The sequence below is a fragment of the Miniopterus natalensis genome, chromosome 22, assembly GCF_054644295.1.
Source record: "Miniopterus natalensis isolate mMinNat1 chromosome 22, mMinNat1.hap1, whole genome shotgun sequence".
Taxonomy (NCBI): Eukaryota; Metazoa; Chordata; class Mammalia; order Chiroptera; family Miniopteridae; genus Miniopterus; species Miniopterus natalensis.
Window position 1 is genome coordinate 12870153 of NC_142102.1, and position 19335 is coordinate 12889487.

Here is a 19335-nt window from a genome sequence, read left to right on the forward strand (position 1 = left end):
AGTAGCTCCCAGTGGTGCCAGTTCAAAAAATAACCGAGTTATTAGGAATTAAGGGCCTGTTTCCGCCATGCCTGTTTTCGCCACCGAGGGGAAGTGAAAGAGGGACTTCAGGGTACTTGCCACTGGGAAATAGGAACCAAGAAAGAGTGCTGCTGGGCAAGGGCAGTGGCGCACAGTAGGGCTGTTCCGCGAGAGTGGAGTGGAAGCAGCCCCCAAGTCACTCTAGCCCTCCATCCACGGCTCTCTCTCTTCCCCTCTTCTTTCCTGCCCTGTAAGCCTCCCGGCGAAGGTTGTGTCTGTGTTTTTAGGAAAAGCTGCACCCCCTTGGTGAACGTGCCAGGGCCCATCAGACCTACGCATCTGTGGGGCGCGTACAGGGACAGAACAAGTGACCTGAGAATGCCCAGGGCGAGGACCGTGTGCCTCGGTGGGTAGGTCACTAGGATCCTGTCCGGAGAGGGGACCGCAGAGTGACCCGTGTCCTCAAAGAAACACGAAGCAGCTCTAAACGTTAGGTTGCATCCACGCTGGGGTTCTCTTGTGTGACCACGAGCGCCCTGACTAGGGCCGCAGCTGTTAATGGGTATTTTTGGGTGGTGATGGCTGGGCAGCTGGGTGCCTGGCACCGAACACAGGCTCTCAATGGATGTTAAAGAGAGAAAAAAAAGAGAGAGAGAGGAAGCAAGCAAGGTGGGATTTAAAAATAAAAAAAGGGGGGAAGTAGAAAGAGAAAGAGGAAGTCTGCCAGAAAGTGATAAAGAAACGAAAGGAGAGGTACAGTCAGCACGCAAAATGCTGGAGACAAGGTCCCTGGCAGCTGCTACCCAGGGTCTGTGCCATTGTCCTGGGTTTCCTAGCAACCAAAGCAAGAGGGAAACACAATCAGCGGTCACGTTCACAGTGCGCATAAGATAAACACGGATCAGACGCCCAGAAGAATTCTCCCATGGGCCCTTGGCGAGGGAACACGGTGTCATATGGCGCGGCCCCGGCACCATTTCCTGCAGTAAACATGGGATCTGATTCTGAACAGTTGCCTCTCAGGGCAGCCTCCGTGCAGGTGACTGGCTTAGTGCCGAGAGCCCCTCGGCACACTCACGAAGCCACAGGAGTGTCACAGAAGTGAGCATGGTTCAGAGATCAGTGTTACGATATGTTGGGTGTGTGTGTGTGGCAGAGGTGGAACCTACCTTCCCGGCAAGCACACCGTCACCTCCAGTCCAAGCCCAGGACAGATGGCCGTGGAGATGGGACATCAGCTCGGAGGCCTCCTCCACGGGACACACCAATAGGGTCCTTCTCGAATGCCAGCTTGAACCTACCTGCCTGCTCTGATCGAAGGGTATTGATAGATATCCTCCGGTCAGTGCCCTCTGAATATTATTTCATAGAATAATGTTTTGGTACAAATGAGGCAAGGGGGAGTTTGGAATCACAGTGGCTGGCAAGAGAGGAGAAATATTCTGTGTCGAGGACAGAACATTATGATGTGACAGGCAGACCAAGGGAGGGTAAATGGACATTCTTGCATGAAAAGGCTGAGAGCACCAGGGCAAGGGCTAGATTCAAACCCAAGGTGGCTGCAGTGTTCACATCGCACCCCCCCTCCCCCCAGGTTAAACAGGAAGACCTCTTCCTATGTTAGAGTTTGGGTTAGACAGAGCTGATTGGAGGGGAGACTGAGGGGTTTCCTTGACACATCCCCTCTCTAGGTGCTTTTCAACCTCTGATTCAAGAGTTAACGCAAGAGCCCGGCCGGTGGTGCTCAGCGGTTGAGCATCAACCTATGATCCAGGAGATTGCGGTTCGATTCCCGGTCAGGGCACAGGCCCAGGGTGCAGGCTCCTCAATCCCCAGTAGGGGGCGAGCAGGAGGCAGCTGATCAATGACTCATCATTGATGTTTCTCTCTGCCTCTCTCGCTGAAATCAATAAAAAAATATATATATATATATTTTAGAAAAGAGTTAACGGAAGAATAGGTAGCATAATTAACTGGCCAGGAAGTGTATTTAAAAAAAAAAAAAAAAAAAGGAAGGAAAGGTAACTGAAATGATAGAAAGAGGCATTCAGGGGATCACCAGCCAGCAGCCCAAGTCCGAGGGGTCCGTGGAGTGAGAGCCAAAGCCAGACTATTGTTGTTGAGGAGAGAAGGTGCTGTGACAGGAAGGAGGGAGGAAGGGGGACACTCAGAGGCTGACACGGGGTGGAGGGTGTCTTTTCATCTCGGGGAAATAGTTACATACTTGTGGGTACCAAGTAAAGGTGCAAGTAGAAATGGAGAAGTTGAAGTCACCAGAAAAAGAGAGAGAGACAGGTGGATACAACCGAAAGGCAACGAACTCAGAGCAAAGGTGGAAAAATTAGCCGTGAAAAGAAGGGAAATTTCTGAGGCGGCTGGGAGGAGAGCAAGCCGACCTACTTATAAGCTGGGTTGATCTAGTTTCTGTGGCTGGGAAATGAGCAGAGATGGACGAAATGAAATGAAATGTGTTCGCCTCACCGGCCTGGTCTATATTTACTTCCCCGTAACCAGAGAGGCAGCATATTCTGGGTATGTGGGCTCTGAAACCTCAAGCCTGCTGCCTTGAATTTCACTTCTGGCCCCGACACGCTTTTTCGTGGAAGGTCATATTTATAAATCACGGCAACTGTGCTCGGTCCCCATGGCTGGCTTCAGAGATCCGGAACACGTGGGCCGCATCGTTTCAGCTCTTTAATGTCCCTGGAACCCTAGTAAGATTTTTATGACAACAGCCTTGATGATGTCTGCTAAACTGTGCTAATTATCATTATTTGATCTTATCCTTGATCTCATCAAAATAATAGGCGGGGCGGCAAATAATAAAAGTACAGTGGTGACTTTGGGTGCTGGGCACACAATGCAATATACAGATTACGTATCATACAAATGTGCACTTGCCCGGCCGGCGTGGCTCAGCGGTTGAGCCTCGACCTAGGATCCAGGAGATTGAGGTTCGATTCCCAGTCAGGGCACATGCCGGGGTTATGGGCCCCTTGAACCCCAGCAGGAGGTGTGCAGAAGGCAGCCAATCAGTGACTCTCAATATTGATGTCTCTCTCTCTCTCTCTCTGAAATCAATAAAAAAACATATAAAAAGGGGGGAAAAAAGAAATGTACACTTGAAACCTATGTGACCCTATTAACCTATGTCACCCCCAATAAATCTGATAAAATCAAGCACATAAAATAAAAGTACAACTGGACAGTTAAAACGAAGGAAAAATTGCAACTGTGATAAAAACGTGAGAGCTCTTTAGCCTCCATAGTGATGACAAATGTAAACTTGAAAAATGGGGCATCCCTCTATTAAATAACCCAAAGCAAAGTGAAATTATTAAGTCTGTGCAGGGTAGACGTTAGGAAAATAGTTAATGCAGAATGACCAGGGAATGAATATTTAAACGGGTTCAGTTCTTCGAATAACTGCAACCATTTATTGAGCATTACTCCCTGTGTTGTAATTAAGCGCGGTTGTAATGTGTGTTCCTCTGATCTTCATTTAACCCTCCGAGGGAGATGGGGTCACTGTAATCATTCCCCGTTTTCCAAATAGGGAAACTGGGGCACAGCCTGCTTGAAGAAAATTGCCCAAGGTCATGAGGAAAGTCAAGTGGCCAAGCTGGGATTCGAAAACCAGACGGACTGATTGCAAAGCCCTGCTCTTAACTGCTAGTGGTTTACCAGCAGTTTTCCAACGTCTTCGGACTCGGGGTGCCCCTCTCTCTGTTTGCTTTTTAATTTCTGGAGCCAAACCTCTAGGGAAGGCTTCTCAGAAACTCTCGACCCGCAGGAGGGAGGGAGTTGTTGGTTTTTAGGGCTTAGGTCAGACACATCTATCTGCAGCGTGTTAATGCTCAGTTGGGAACAGGTCAAGTGTGGGAAGAAAAAAAAAAAAAAATGCCCTGTGGGCTCAGAGACCTTAGAGATAAGACTGCCCGTGTGCTGGTTTAAGATTTAAGATTTCCAAGAAGTCTTCCCCTGGAGCTCAAACTCGGGTCAGGGCCACAATCGCAGCCTTATGAGGAGAGGGTGTCATCTCACAGCTCATCGGTCTCTGCTGGACACGTGAGTCTTTTTCTGCCTTTAGCCTCTGACCTTAGCTTCTATTTATACCTACAATACTCATCCTTTCAAACAGGAGGGTAACCCGATCGCAGCTACATTTTCATGTGCTCCGGAAATTTAAAAAAAAAAAAAAAATCCTAAGGGCGTAATAATTGCCTTTTATTTATTTTAAATGTCTTCTCTTTCTTTGGCATTAACATAGTTTGCAAAGGAGAGCTCTTCCCCCACCGTTCTCCTGCCTGCCTTTTCTAGAGCTGCACTAAATGTGGTTTTTTTGGGGTTTCTTTTTTTTTTTTTGCCAATAGGTCTGTTTTTTCTAAGTCCTCACATTCGTTCTAATTATAAACCAGGACACATGGTAACGTAGACGACTTTCCTAGGCTGCGTTCCAAAAAGCAATGACAAGCAGAGAAAGGAGAGAGAGAGGGAGAGACCCCCCACTAAGTCAGCCGAATTTAGTCTAGGGTATAGCAAACCGCCTTGGCTGCTGCATTTCTTATTTATTTTTTTCTAAATCCCCCTAATAAGTTTCATTTCTAGCTGCGCGGGTCATCATGGGTCTGTCCCGTCCCCCCCCCCCCTTTTTATTAGCTCCTTTGGTGCGAGCGCATGTGTTCCGCTCGTCGCTGTAGTTCACCCCCAGTGCCTTTGCACACACTTTGCACGAGCGGTGAACTGAGTTCAATGGCATCTGGTCAAACGCGAGGCCCGCGGGGAGGGGTCGCGGGGGCGGGGGACCCCTCCACTTCAAGGGGAGAAACTCCTGGAGGGGACGGCCCAGAAACCAGTGTCCCAGGTCCCCGAGGGGCGCTGGAGCTGGAGCTGGAGCTGGAGGTGGCGACCAAGGGCCCGGGGGAAGGGCGAGGCGGCGGCTGCCAGCGCCCCAGGTGCGAGGCTGCACCTGCAGCTGGGCCTGGCCGCGCGCGAGCCCGCTCCAGGCTGGCGGGGGCGCGCACGTCATGTCGGGACAGACGGGAGCGCGCACGTCACGGCGGACGCCGGGCGCGAGGGCGTCAGGTCGCCGCGGCGGGGTCGCGCGCAAGTCAGGCTCGGCGGGGTCGCGTACGTCATATCGGGACAGACGGGAGCGCGCACGTCACGGCGGACGCCGGGCGCGCGGGCGTCAGGCCGGGCGGGGTCGCGCACGTCAGGTCGCGGCGGGCGGGCGGGCGCGCGCCGCAGTTCCGGCCGGGCGGGGTCGCGCGGCTTCCGGAAGCGCCTTTCCCGGAAGCCTCGGGGGCGGGGCGCGGCGGGGCGGCTGGGCGATGTCGGCCGGGCGGCGGGCGCGCTCTCCGTAGCCCGGGGCAGCCGCACCGCGGGAGGATGGCCTCTCTGGGGCCGGCCGAGCCCAGCGAGCAGGGCCCGGGGTCCGAGGCGGAGGCGGGCGCCGCGGGGCCTCCGCCGCCGCCTCAGCCGCCGCCGCTGGGGCCGCCGCTGCCGCTGCAGCGGGAGCCGCTGTACAACTGGCAGGCGACCAAGGCGTCGCTGAAGGAGCGCTTCGCCTTCCTCTTCAACTCGGAGCTGCTGAGCGACGTGCGCTTCGTGCTGGGCAAGGGCCGCGCGGGCGCCGCCGCCGCCGGGGGCCCGCAGCGCATCCCCGCGCACCGCTTCGTGCTGGCGGCCGGCAGCGCCGTGTTCGACGCCATGTTCAACGGCGGCATGGCCACCACGTCCGCCGAGATCGAGCTGCCCGACGTGGAGCCCGCCGCCTTCCTGGCGCTGCTGAGGTGAGCGGCCCGCGCGGCCTTGGGGCGACCTTGGCGGGAACCCCGGCGCCCGCCCGCCCGCCCGGCCTGCGGGGCCCGGCCGTTGGGAGGCGCCCTCCCCGCGCGTGGCGGCGGCCGGTGGTCCCGACGCGCGTCGCAGGGCGGGGGCTGGGCGACGGTCTTGTCGGGTCCCGACTCCATGGCCCTTTTGTTTCTTTTCCTTAAAAAAACACACAAAACAACACGAAAAAAAACCCCGCAAAACACACACGCGCGAAACTCGGACCCCTTTCCCACCAGCGCTAAGTGTCCGCCATCAGCACGCAGCGGGGAGAAAAGAGGCCGGAATGAGCCAGCGTTTTGTAGACGAGGCCCCGTGGGCTTGAACTGGTTCTGCTTTTTTTTTTCTTTCCTTTCATATGTTTTTATTGATTTAGGGGAGAGGGGGAGAAAGAGAAACCTCGGTGATGAGCGTCGTGGATGCGCCGCCTCCCGCACGCCCCCTGCTGGCGATGGCGCCGCGCCCCTACCGGGGATCGAACCGCGACCTCCCGGATCTCAGGTCGATGCTCAACCGCTGAGCCACACCTGCCGGGCTGGCTGTGCTTTTTTTTTTTTTTTTTTTTTTTTTTTAAGCAGATTTTAAAATATATCTTTATTGATTTCAGAGAGAGGAAAGGAGAGGGAGAGAGAGATAGAAACATCCATGAGAGAGAAACATCATCAATCCAGCTGCCTCCTGCACGCCCCCTACTGGGGATCGAGCCCACAACCCGGGCATGTGTCCCCACCGGGAATGGAACTGGTGACCTCTTGGTTCCTGAGTTGATGCTCTGCTGCTGAGCCGCACTCGCCGGGCTTCACTGAAGCTTTTAATCAGTCAGTCCTTTCCCATCCATAGCAAGTAAGTGAATTAATTTTAGGGTCCTTGACATGTTCCTGTTTTCAGTGTAGTCATGGTACTTGTCCTCCAGATTCTCTCGTTGTTCTCGTCCGAAAGTGATAGGTAGACTGATTTTTAGATTTAGGCATTGGCTGGCTGTGAAACACAGGTGCTGTACTTACCCATGACTGTGACAAAAAGATGCCTCATAGTTAGTTCTTGCCGAGGTGGAAAAGCAGGTTAGCTTGGGCATAGTTTTATTGTGTTTACAGGTTGAATTAGTTAACATTAAAGGCCTTTGCCGAGACTCTTATGCTTTATCTGCAGCTCTGTAGAGGTGATTTATCTAGTGACCTAGTTGTCAAGAAGCAGGAGACTGGAGGAAGGCAGCATTGGTGTGATAGTATTTTGAGAGAAAATTGGACCTAAGTTCCCCACAGCACATAGCAACATGGGGCCACTTAAGATATTATTAAATTATTTTATTCCTCCAAAGCCCCAGGACTCTAGTCTTGGTCCTAATACTAATTCTGGGATAAGGCTGAAAGGTTAATAGACGCCCAGAATAAGAAAACACTGCGATCTGGAAGCAAATGAATGTTTCGACATTTAGAGGTGTGAACTTCAGTCCTCTGTAGATTTGCTTAAGTGAGGAGCCGTAAGTGAGCCACTGTCATCCGCAGCCTCCATAGGGTGCTGAAAGACCTCTGAAACTTTGGCTTAGAGAGATGGGCCTGTCTCAGGACCTTGGGGAGACTGCCTGCCTCTCAGGGTTTGGTAAGAGGAAGGGAGGGTGTGTGTGTGCAAGTGCCCTGGGGCCCTGTAAAGTCTGATGCACTTTTCAGGCTTTCAGTTTGCTGATTGTCTTTTGAAACTATTCCCCAGAGGTTGAATGTTGATGGGTTGCTTATCTAACGCACCGCTGACCATCTCTGCAATTTCCAATTGCTTTCCAGATTTTTGTATTCAGATGAAGTTCAGATTGGCCCAGAAACAGTTATGACCACTCTTTATACTGCTAAGAAATACGCAGTCCCAGCCTTGGAAGCACACTGTGTGGAGTTCCTCACCAAGCATCTTAGGGCAGATAATGCCTTTATGCTACTTACTCAGGTAAGCCCATGTATGTGAGCTGTGTACCATTGTAGCTTGAAAATTGAGTGTAACTATATATGAATGTTTAATATTTCCTGGTGAATTAGTTCTAGATCATTATTTTAAAGTAAATGTAATTATTCTTATAGTACCATTCAGGGAAATATATCAGATTTATATGATTTTACAGTAGAAAAGCAGCTAGAGTTAATACAGTTTCATATAGGAAAAGACACTGAAGCCTTATAATGGGTAGGGTGCTGTTACTCAAAGTTCTGTAGCTATTTAGAGTTGGACTTGGGATTAGGGTCCAGTGTGGGTCAAGCTGTGATCGAGAGGCTGTAGCATGAAGTTTTTCAGACATCTTTTTTCTCAATTTTTGTTGGGTCCAAGGGGTTTCATTATGTATAGAGATGATCACTTAACTACTTTATTTTAAAAGTTGAGTCATAAAATTCAGAAACCAATAAACTAAACTTTGACAGTTGAAATAGGCTTGCTGGTTCAGTAGGTCAGAGGCGGGGCTGACAGTCTGTGTTTCTAACAGGCTTCCAGTGGTGCTCGTGTTTCTGGCCCACACTTTGAGTTGCAAGGGTTAACAGATCACTGGGGGACAAAAGAAGGAGCCTTCCAGTGCCTTGTTGGTCTGAGAGCCCAGTATTACTCCAAATTTTTATTGGTGGGGTCATGTGAATTACCCAGCAAACTGTCATGTGAACTCCTTGCTCCTGCCAAGTGAGTCATTTGAACTGGGCCTGTTCATTTACTGGAGAAGACCCAGCTTCACTTGAGCACAAAGGGCCAGTGTGCTGGGCCAGCATGGTTTGCACAGGGAGGACACTTGTGATGAAGTGGTACCATCACAGTGATGTCTTATCAGTGATGAGGCCAGGCTCTAAGTAGCTGCGGTAGATTCCATAGGATACTTGATATTTATTGCCTGTATGACCTGAGTGATTGAAGTATTGCTACTCTGATTAAAGTTATTTTTACAGAAATTTGTTTTTCTTCGAGTGAAAGATGAAGTTTTGCGTGAAAGTAACTAAAAATATAGTTGACTTGCCATTTAAAATATTTGCTCATACTAGAATTTGAATGGTTATAAATGTACTATTTTTCATATTTTAAAAATACATGAACTGGGATCCTATGCTAGAAGGAACATGTTATAAAAACCATTATTTGGTCACTTGACAAAACTGAATACAGGTAGTAGATAAAAATACTGTATTGTTTTTTACCGAAGTTAGCACTAATAAGAGAATATCCTTATTCTTAGGAAATGCACATTGAAGTATTTAAGGCTAAGGGTTATGATGTATTGTAATTTATTCTGAAATGGTTTGGACCCCCCCATATGTATACACGTACATGTATGTATATAGCACATATAGCCTAATTTCTAATGCATTACTTATTTTGATCATTAATGAGCCCTCTGGTTACATAAGGCAGACACTATCATCCCACTTATGTATACATCATTTATTTTGTTATACAGATTTCTATTTAGCGCTAAAATTTATTAAAAATTTGACTAAGCAAATTAATATAAACAAGCTTGGTGTATAATCTAAGAAGAGCATTTACAAACACATTTGAGTATGCTATAGTTTTAAGAAATGTTCTGATTTTTAAAATATGTGTTTATATGTGGATAAACATAATACGAACCATATATTAGATATATATTTAAAATTTAAGCCAGTGTGTTTAATGTATTTGTTTCTCCCGCATAAAACACAGGCAACCTTTTGGTTTAGGGATGTTTATCATTTGTTCAGTAGCATCTGAGTTATCGAATCCTTTGAAAATGAATTTTACTTTAAAATTAAATAGTCATCAGCCACACCAGATAATGTTGTCATTTACAGTGTGGTTAGCCAGTTGGCAGTATTCTCAGCAGGTTTCTGGACTATCCAGCGTGAATGCCTCTGAGCATTTGGTGTTTGTCCAGGCTGTTAAATTAAACAGCTGACACTAGGCCAGGATGAAGGACTGGCCTCCCTATAATCATCTCCTTTTTCAGTGTTTAAAATCTCACTTGAGTTTAGATTCCACTCCCTGTTCCCCCAGCTTTTTAACTATAAAAAAAAGTATAATATGCATCCAGATGAAGCACATGTGAGCTTGACTTCCGACTTTCTAAAGCCTAGGTTAGCTTTGTTGGGATCTTACAGTCTGCACTGTGTTGTTCACTATGTATTATTTGCTTATCATTAAGTTTGTGGGATTCATCATCTTGTAGTGAGAAGTTGTAGCTTTTCACTCTCGTTGTTGTATAATATTCCATCATGAAGTGATATGGATCTGTTTATCTGCTCTTCTGTCGTCAGGTCTAGTTTTTGGTTAGGTTCCCAGAGCTTTCATGCTCTAAAATTCTTGTACTTTATTCTCTCCGACCAATCAAAACAGAAAATGGAAAAAAAATATCTGATCTCTTTGTACTAGTATGCTTGACAGTTGATATTATTGTTTAGTGAAAAGATCCTAAGACGTGGCTTTATGTGCTGGCTTTGCAACATAGCTCGCTTGATAACAGGCAAGTCAGAACACCTCTGTGAGCCTCTGTGTCCTCATCTGGAAAATGGAATAACAGTGTCTCCCTTATCTGACATAGAGTGTTCTTTCGGGATTCAAAAAGTAGTGCATAAGAAAGTGGGCAGTGTGTACGTCAGCATATGGAAATGCACATAACAGGGCTGGCAGTGTCGATGTGAGTTGTTATCTCAGCAGGACGTTTGTACTTTCAGTTATTCATTTTTGATTGTGGAATGAAAAGTTTTAAGAATATATAGATATTATAACTATTTTAAATAGGTGTTTTTACATAATTAGCAGTTATAGCCATTTACAGTATTAACTTTGAAAATACACAGCCTGAAGACAAAATAACTATGGAAACAAAATTACTGTCTTTTTAATGTTTAGGCTCGACTGTTTGATGAACCTCAGCTCGCTAGTCTTTGTCTGGATACCATAGACAAGAGCACGATCGATGCGATAAGTGCAGAAGGGTTTACTGATATTGATATAGGTAAGTTCACTGTGAATTGAAATTTTACCTGCAAGTGCAGTCAGGCCTCACTAGTCAGCCTTGGTGGACGAGCTGTTCTTCAACTAGTGTTTTTTTCCAGATGATCTAAGTCTATCCCTTTAGGAGTTTTGCTTTCTTTATTTTGGTGAGATATTCCTAAAAGTCTTAACTACCTCCTTGCCTTTTAAAAGCTGTCAAATCAAATACTTATTGACTGCTTAGTATGCACAGCATTTTACTAGGATCCTATTTAAAAAAAATAGAAAGGGAAGATACAACTTTTCATACGGAAACTCTCATCTAGTTGGAGAACCGGGGAACAGGTATATGAAAGTTAAGATTTCAGACATTGCTGGAAGAGATGCCATATGTGATTTTTGCCTTTTCTGAACTAGATATATAGAAAATTTACTATGCAAATTCAAGACACAAAGAGGTTCCTCAGGTTGGAAGTGTTATGAAAACCTTGACAGGAGGTCTGATCTCGACTTTGGATAGGACGAGGGGAGGGCGCTGGGCATGTGGGGCAGGAAGGTGGGCCTGCGGAGGGAAGGGAGGGCGAGGCGGGCCGCGGCCAACGAGGAATAGGGAGTCTCTAGTTTTACGAGTCTAACCCTATTTTTACTGAGATTTGAAAACTTTATATAAGCAAGCTGGTCAGACTGTTTTGTTAAAGAGCAAGGTATTCCTGATTTGTTTTGTATTTTTCACCTGTAGACACACTCTGCGCAGTTCTAGAAAGAGACACACTTAGTATCAGAGAGAGTCGGCTTTTTGGGGCTGTCGTGCGATGGGCAGAAGCAGAATGTCAAAGACAACAATTGCCTGTGACCTTTGGAAACAAACAGAAAGTTCTAGGAAAAGCACTGTCCTTGATCCGGTTCCCGCTGATGACCATTGAGGAGTTTGCCGCCGGTAAGGCTATACCTTGACCAAAATCTATGTGAAACTGTTTTAGTGGGCGGCCAGCCAGTCTCCCTGTCCTCAGAAGCAGTGAATGGGAACCTGTAAGGCATAGGATAGGCTGCTTCCCTGGCTCTTCCCACTTCAGCTCTGCCCTCTGCTGATGTCTAAACCTCAGAGTGAAAGCACTATCCCATTGTTTGGATTATAACCTCAGACAGGTACTGGGTGGGGAACAGAGAAGTAAAAATAGCTCTGGCTGCCATCGTAAGCCTTTTCCCACCACAGGGAATGTGTCTTCTCAGAGTAGGTGAGTGGATGGAAAAATCCAGGCTTTCATCTAAGCTGTGATTTATTAATGATTTTAACATTCACATTTTATTAGGCTAACCTCAAATGGATTTAGAAAAACTGTACCATTAAATATAAGGCTAAGATTGTCCGTGCTGAGACCTGTCTGTCAGTGTTGCTCTCCACCTTCCAGATGTGAATTCACGTCATGTGGAATTACAGCCGTAGGAATCGAACTCCAGGTGCTTTCATTGAGGTTTATGTTTTTATTTCTGCAGGGCCTGCTCAGTCTGGGATTTTGTCAGATCGTGAGGTGGTAAATCTCTTTCTTCATTTTACGGTCAATCCCAAACCCCGAGTTGACTACATAGACCGACCGAGATGCTGCCTCCGAGGAAAGGAATGCTGCATCAGTAGGTTCCAGCAAGTGGAGAGCCGCTGGGGGTACAGTGGGACCAGCGATCGAATCAGGTACCTGGGCTGCTGTTGTGGACTCGGCGGTGGGCGAGGCGGCTTTTGTCCTCACACTGTGGGAGGTAGTTAACCAACATTTTATTTTATACTTTGTTTAATACACTTCTCATTTAATATAAGAAAAAGTCAGCGAGGCATACTGGTCTCCTCACTGGATCATGAGGGACGGGTGAAGTAAGAAGGAGCTGGGCCGGGCCTTCTGTCACCCAAATTCTGATTGGATTCCCACTGCCGGTGCGCTGAGGTCAAGACCTTTGTAGACCAAACGCTGTTTTTACAGTCTTAGGGCTATAATTTATTTAATACATTTTAATCTTACGCTGTTTGGTGTGAGTGTTTTCTTTACACAGACTTTGCATGGAAAATAATACCTCAGTATACATTTATAGAAGCTTTGAAAGGGGAAAAAATTCTTAAAAGATGCATGTGTATAATCCTGTTAGGAATTATCTTTGTTGTGTTTCTTTAGGTTAAATGTCAAAGTAGAATACATACCAGTTTTCATAAAACATGCCTTTTGGACTTTCACTTATTTAATAGCACTTTTATATGAAACTAGAAACTTACAACAAGTTTGTCAGAAATGGGACTCCGAGGGGGAGGGGACCCTTACAGATACTGGATAAGGTGGAGGTGGAACAGCACTTGTGGACCATTTAGTGATCATTCCCGGCGAGAGTGCCATGTCTGAAAACTCACATGAGGACATGGACTGAGTGTCACAAAAAGAAACAGTCATAAGTAACTACTTTTACTAAATAAATTAGAGTAGAAATAATTTAAGCATTCACCCCAAGTAGCTAGAGAATGAATAGCAAAAAATAAGAGAGTGAGGAGAGAGATAAATGTAGAAATCAGTGAATTAAAAAAATAATAGACTTGATAAATCCATAAGCTGGTTCCTTAAAAAGAAAGAAACCTCTGGCAAAGGTAGTGAAGAAAACAAACATATTTAGAAATAATGGGAATATCATCACATGCTGAGAAGGTTTTTATTTTGACTCTGGGTTTACTCTGTTAATACGTTGAACATCTTGATGGAATGGATCATTTTATAGGCAAATGTAAGTTATCAAAGTTGACTGAAGAAGAAAGCCCGAGTAGACCCATTACCATGGAAGGAACTAAAAGTTATCAGAGAACTGCCCCTTCACAAGGTGGTTTTCACAGGTGAGTTTTCTCAAAACGTCAAGGAACAGATCGTTTCCTTGAGCATTAAAAGGAGAAAGTGCTTATTCGTGAATTATTGAAAGAACTATAATCCTTACACCAGAATCTGACAAGACAAAAAATTTGTAGATGAATCTCACTTATATAGGATGAGAAATTGCATGTAAAATATTAGCATATTGACTCTAGCAGTACCTTGGAAAAGTAATACTGATGAGCAAATAGAGCTTATTTGTAGATTGAAATAATGCTCGATATTAGAAATTTATTAATATAATTCACCATCGTAGCAAATCTAGGAAGGAAAATTTGATTATTTCAGTAGTTGTTAAAAAGACTTGGTAAAGTTTCACCTTCGTTCCCCGTATAATCATTAACAGACTAGGTCTCAAAGGACACTGCCGTAAGACTGTTGAAACCGCAAGACAGGGATGCCTGCTCACCTTGCTGTTCTTAGCAGTGTTCAATCTCGTAGTTACAAACAAGCGTTTCACCACATGAATTCTGACAGGACACTTGCACGTTGATGGGACTTTTTGGGAGACTGCTCTAAGCACTGCGTAAGTCTGGTGTCCCTGGCCCCCTGCCATAGTGCCCCCAAACCTTTGTAAAAACAAAGCCTCCTTGTGGCTTCTGAGAACAACTGACCCACCCGAACCACCTCAGCATCAATAAAAATGTATTAGAACCAATAAGAGCATGGTGACCACTTATGAAATATGCATGCAGCAACCAGTGATATTCTCTATGTCATCAGAATTCAGTTAGAGAGGTGGCGGTTGTGCTGGTTCACAAGAGTGTGAATGGACTTAGCGCCCCTGAACCTACACTTAATGTAGTTAAGATGGTGCATTTTGTTATATGTTTTGCCACACAAAAAAAAGTTTAAATTTTGCATTACAATATTGAGTGAAAACAGATTCCACGTACCGTAGTAACAAATAACAATTGGTGGGGTTAAATCCTATAAGAAGCATACAGTATAGAACCTTTACGGAGAACTGTAGAACTTCGACTGGGATCAGTGTCTTTCCAGACGGGCCAGTGTTTTCAGAAGTCACATGTTTTTTGGGCGAAGGAGTGGCTTGGCAAATTTATTCTAATGGGTATCTGGAAGAGTAAATGGTTCTTTTTTAAGAAGAGCGTATGGATCAAACGTAAGTACCCTAGAGCTACACTACTTCAGTGCTGTATGGAAGATGCTACAGACCTCAGAAGCTCACCTAACATGGTGAGCATGTAGAAGGTGAGGGCCGGTCAGCCACCAGGAACATAAAGTTAGATCCTTACTGATGCCCTCTACCAAAATTGTATACATTAGAATTGTAACACTAAACAAACAAAGCCACAGAGGTGCTGGAACAGGGCAGTGTGTGTTTAGTATGAGGAGATAAGCCTCTAAACTTGGCATAGGTCATAATTTGACTATGAAGAATTTAACATTTTCATGCCCAAGTGCACCGTGAAGTCAAAAGGTAAATGACAGAGCGTTTTGTGATGGGTGTTGCTGACAAGGCGTAAGTAACTATATAACGTCGTCTTTCAGAGGAAAATGGGGAACACGAGTGAGTATTTCATTAAAGAGAAAACCCAGTAGACAGTAAGCATGAGGAAATTATTAACTCATTAATAATCAAAGGAACATAGACTTTGTTAATCATCAGTTTCTCAACGGCAAAAAGAAATGAACATACTCGTGGTTGTTCATGTGAGATGGAAATGATTGTCATTTCTTGTGTGTAGAGTGTTGTATCAATTTGATGATGTTTAGCGAAAGCCTTAGGAATATGCCTTTCATTTCCCCAGGATTCCTGCTTCCAGGGATTTATTCTCAGGCAGCAGTTAGGGCTCTGCAGAATGACGTGGCTGTGAGGTGGTTCGTCATGGCCTTGTTAGGTGGTAACCAAACCTGCGGGTGACAGCCTGGCTTACCCAACAAGCAGGGGTTATTAGTATAGTGAGTTGGCACTAATCTTTTACCTTTTTACATGAAAAAGAAGATATAAAAATACATTCTGACATGGTTTTAAAAATAATGCCTGTACATAGAAAAAAAACCTGCTTTCCTATTAAAAACAGAGTGGAAAGGAAATGTACCAGCGGGTAAGTGGGGGCTCTGGATGGTGGAGCGAGAGATCCTTTACATTTTCCTCATTTGTTTAACTGCACTTTCTTTTCTTTCTTTTTTAAAGAGACTATGTTGTTTTTTTACAATAAAAAAAGGCATATAAATAATATGCTCAAGGCAGTCCTCATGGTGTCCTGGGATTTAACATAGTGGTGAGAACATGGGCTTTTGGCCCAAGGAGGCCTGGAATGTGGCCCAGCTTTGCCACACGTTCTGATCGAGGCAGTTGGCTTCTCCAGTGACAAAAACTGTACATAATAAAATAATACCGTTCCTTAGTTTATAAGCTGTGGTGATTGAAGGAAGTAATTCATGTGAAGGACTGAAGCCTGGCGCCGGCACAGGAAGTACTCTAAGGTGCTGGTTTTTAACTGTTAGGACCGCACTGGACCTGCTGGTGGCTCTATTGTGAAGTCTCAACCTGTTTACCTGTTAATTAATCCTGTCCCCAGCCCTCCGCCACCAATGTGTGCTGCAGCAGCCTGCTTCCTTCACAGCTCTTATCACCATTTACAATGATTCGTCCCTGTGTCCTCCGTCAGGCTGTACATGCCGTGGGGTGGACACTGCCTTGGTGACCATCGCTTCCCCAGGGCCAGGCTCTCAGTCTGCAGGCCCTCAGGCAGGATCGTCATGGGGAGGGAGGCCTGGGGCTGCGGGGCTGCTCCTGAAGGAGGTGTACAAACTTACTGGGACAGAAATCGTGGCACCCAGTGGGTATTTAGGTTAAACAAATTCCTTTGACTCAAAAATGTATAGTAAGAAAACAAGTTCTCCTTCAGTTCCCATTAAGCTAAAATTTATTCTCTCGAGTTTTTTGTTTTGTTTTTGTAAACAGATGGTATTTCCAAGGATGTCTAATTCATGGTAGTTTTTCTTTTTATGAGCAAAAGTAGATGTTCCAGGTAACACTTAAAAAGCTTATAATATAAGCCTTTAGGACTGAGTGGTGGTGTCATTTTGTATTCGGTTCTCTCCCAGGTTCACGGTTAACAGAAGAGTCTCTGTAGTCGGGTTTGGCTTATACGGGTCTATCCATGGCCCCGCGGACTATCAAGTGAACATACAGGTACCTCTTCCCCACTATATCTCATCTTGAAATGCAGCAAACCTGTCATTTCACCCTCCAGATTCAGTATAATTATCAAAGGAACAGAAAGCCTCTTAGTAGCATTTTAAGCCTAGAGAGTTCTGGTTTACAATTGACATAAAAAACCTGGTTTCAGAAAATTGGGGTCCTGAGTCCTTCACGGGGGCTTTAACACAGGAGCTCTCCTTGCTCCAGGAAGCCCTTCCCTTAGTCCTTCCTGCTGGGCACTGGCCGTCGTAAGCCCCCCTGCCTGCCTGGTGGTCCTTTGCACTCTGCGGCTTAAAGCTGTCCTGTTCCTGCTCTGATCTCTGCCTGCCTGCCTGCCTCACGTCACTCAGATACGACCCTGCTACCTGATCCGCACGAAAGTGAAACACCCCTCCCTTTCTTCCAGTCGGCCAGGTCCCCACATTGTTGATTGCACACCCCAGTGAATTGTTTTTGAAACACATCAACATGTCCTTTTATTTATAAACTATACATGTGCAGTGCTGTACTTACGTAGCACGCAAACTAAAATGCAAAAAACAGAAATGAGAGAAGTAAACAATGTTTCAAACTTTTTATCAGCAGAAAAAACTACCCTATCTAAAATCTTATTAATAAAGTATTTTTAATAGTAAACACCTTGGTGAACGTTGTGATTAGAATGCATCTTTAGTTTTCAGAACACACAACAATTCAAAGACTTGGTTCCATGACAGCTGAGTAAGACACCTCAGAACCTCAAAGACACCTTGCTCCACATGAAGAACTGCATTATTACCTGTGCTGATGAAATCTTGCTCATTTTAAATCTTATCTGCTAAGGTTTATAGTGAAATACATTTGATAAGTTTACATCACTCATTATTTTTTCTTCTATGAAACTTTGTTTTAGTTGGTTTAACTTAAATGTAACTCTCTCTTTAAAATTACAGATCATTGAGTATGAAAAAAAACAAACCCTGGGACAAAATGATACTGGATTTAGTTGTGATGGGAGTGCCAGCACGTTCAGGGTGATGTTCAGAGAGCCCATAGAGATCCTGCCCAATGTGTGCTACACAGCGTGTGCAACCCTCAAAGTAAGTCATCCAGAACGTTCCAGACGGTGGACACGGGGCCCATGTTTTCCTCCTGCATGTCACAGAGCGAGTTTATTTTATTTTATTGATTTTTTAGAGAGAGAAACATGGGTTTGTCGTTTCACTTATTCATACATCATTGGTCACTTCTTGTATGTGCCCCGACTGGAGATCGAACCCACAGCCTTGGCCTATCGGGACGACGCTCTAACCAGCTGAGCTACCCGGCCAGGGCATACCTATTTTCTTGAAACCATTTCACTGCTCTCTAATAGCTGAGCTCTCTATTCAGTAATTTTACTCATTAATTACCTTTGTAGCAAAAGTATCATTTTCATTAAATGATTGACATAAAATTTTATACCGGAGCTATAAGGTAACATGTGAGTAGATCAGTAATCGAATTAAAACACCACTTTAAATTGAGTGCTTATTAAAGGAAACATGCTAATGAGCTCTGTCCTTGCCTAGGGCCCAGATTCCCACTATGGCACGAAAGGGCTGAAGAAGGTAGTGCACGAGACACCTGCTAGCAAGACCGCCTTTTTCTTCTTCAGTTCCCCTGGCAACAACAATGGCACTTCAATAGAAGACGGACAGATCCCAGAAATAATATTCTACACATAGCTTATCACATCCTACACCTTGGCTCAACCATACCGTGCAGTGTAGTCGCGAAGGCATAAAAAACTGGCCACACACAAAAGTTTGAGTGTGATGAATATTTATAGTTTTAAGATAAACATCTTAGTTTCTTAGAGGAGATAGATAAATGTTTATTTAAATCTGTGTATAATTTCAACGCAGATTTTCCATTTTCTTATAACATTAGGGGAAAGAAAACTGGGTTTGTTTAGAAACACCACCACCTGTTTCAGCTTTATCTTGTATAATTTCATAGACTGACTCGTGGTCTTTCAACAGTTTTATAACTGAAAGAGTTTTGTTTTGTATAGCTGGTTCGTTTTGTTTGAACTGTTTTGAAGGTTAGGTGAGATGACATGGGTCAGTATTCCTATAGAATTCCTATTAACTCAAATAGCTAATTTCAGACAATTAGGAAAACTGACCTTATATTTGGAGTTTTGAAATATCTGGTTGTTAGCATTTGGAATATTGCTAGAAATAGGCCTAATAAATGCCTAAGAAAATTTTCAATGCTTTTACAGAAAAGGATATTTTGTAATAGTATATTAATGTGTTACATAGTACAGTTTTAAACTACAAATGGAGTTTGTACAGATTCACAATAATGTGATATAAAGAAGGATCTAAGGAATAGTCTAAGACTAGATTCTTTATCACTGAACCACACCACTGTACCTGTTTGTATGGGGGATGCTGCTGAGAGTGCCCAGGGTAGAGGTGAGGATGGTGAGGGGGGTGGTGACGTAGACACACA

At 45.0% G+C, this 19335-nt stretch overlaps 1 protein-coding gene and 1 long non-coding RNA gene across 2 annotated transcripts; both read left to right on the forward strand.

Annotated features, from left to right (window-relative positions):
• The first annotated feature begins 5412 nt into the window (after positions 1-5412).
• Positions 5413-19214, forward strand: BTBD1 (BTB domain containing 1). The gene is made up of 8 exons (XM_087829224.1): positions 5413-5816; positions 7635-7791; positions 10705-10810; positions 11528-11725; positions 12283-12475; positions 16758-16845; positions 17787-17933; positions 18405-19214. Exons 1-8 carry the CDS (start codon positions 5413-5415, stop codon positions 18558-18560), a joined length of 1449 nt encoding a protein of 482 aa, XP_087685350.1. The 3' UTR covers positions 18561-19214.
• On the forward strand, positions 12485-15831 carry LOC107539250 (uncharacterized). The gene is made up of 2 exons (XR_001603382.2): positions 12485-13648; positions 14029-15831. It is a non-coding gene; the product is annotated as an uncharacterized LOC107539250 (long non-coding RNA).
• Positions 19215-19335: the final 121 nt, after the last annotated feature.

Excerpts from the sequence above, each read along its gene's own strand:
- BTBD1 (XM_087829224.1), top strand. The coding sequence starts at position 5,413 with ATGGCCTCTCTGGGGCCGGCCGAGCCCAGCGAGCAGGGCCCGGGGTCC. Across the intron at positions 7,792-10,704 it reads CCTTTATGCTACTTACTCAG|GCTCGACTGTTTGATGAACC; the intron begins GTAAGCCCATGT and ends TTTAATGTTTAG. Across the intron at positions 10,811-11,527 it reads GTTTACTGATATTGATATAG|ACACACTCTGCGCAGTTCTA; the intron begins GTAAGTTCACTG and ends TTTCACCTGTAG.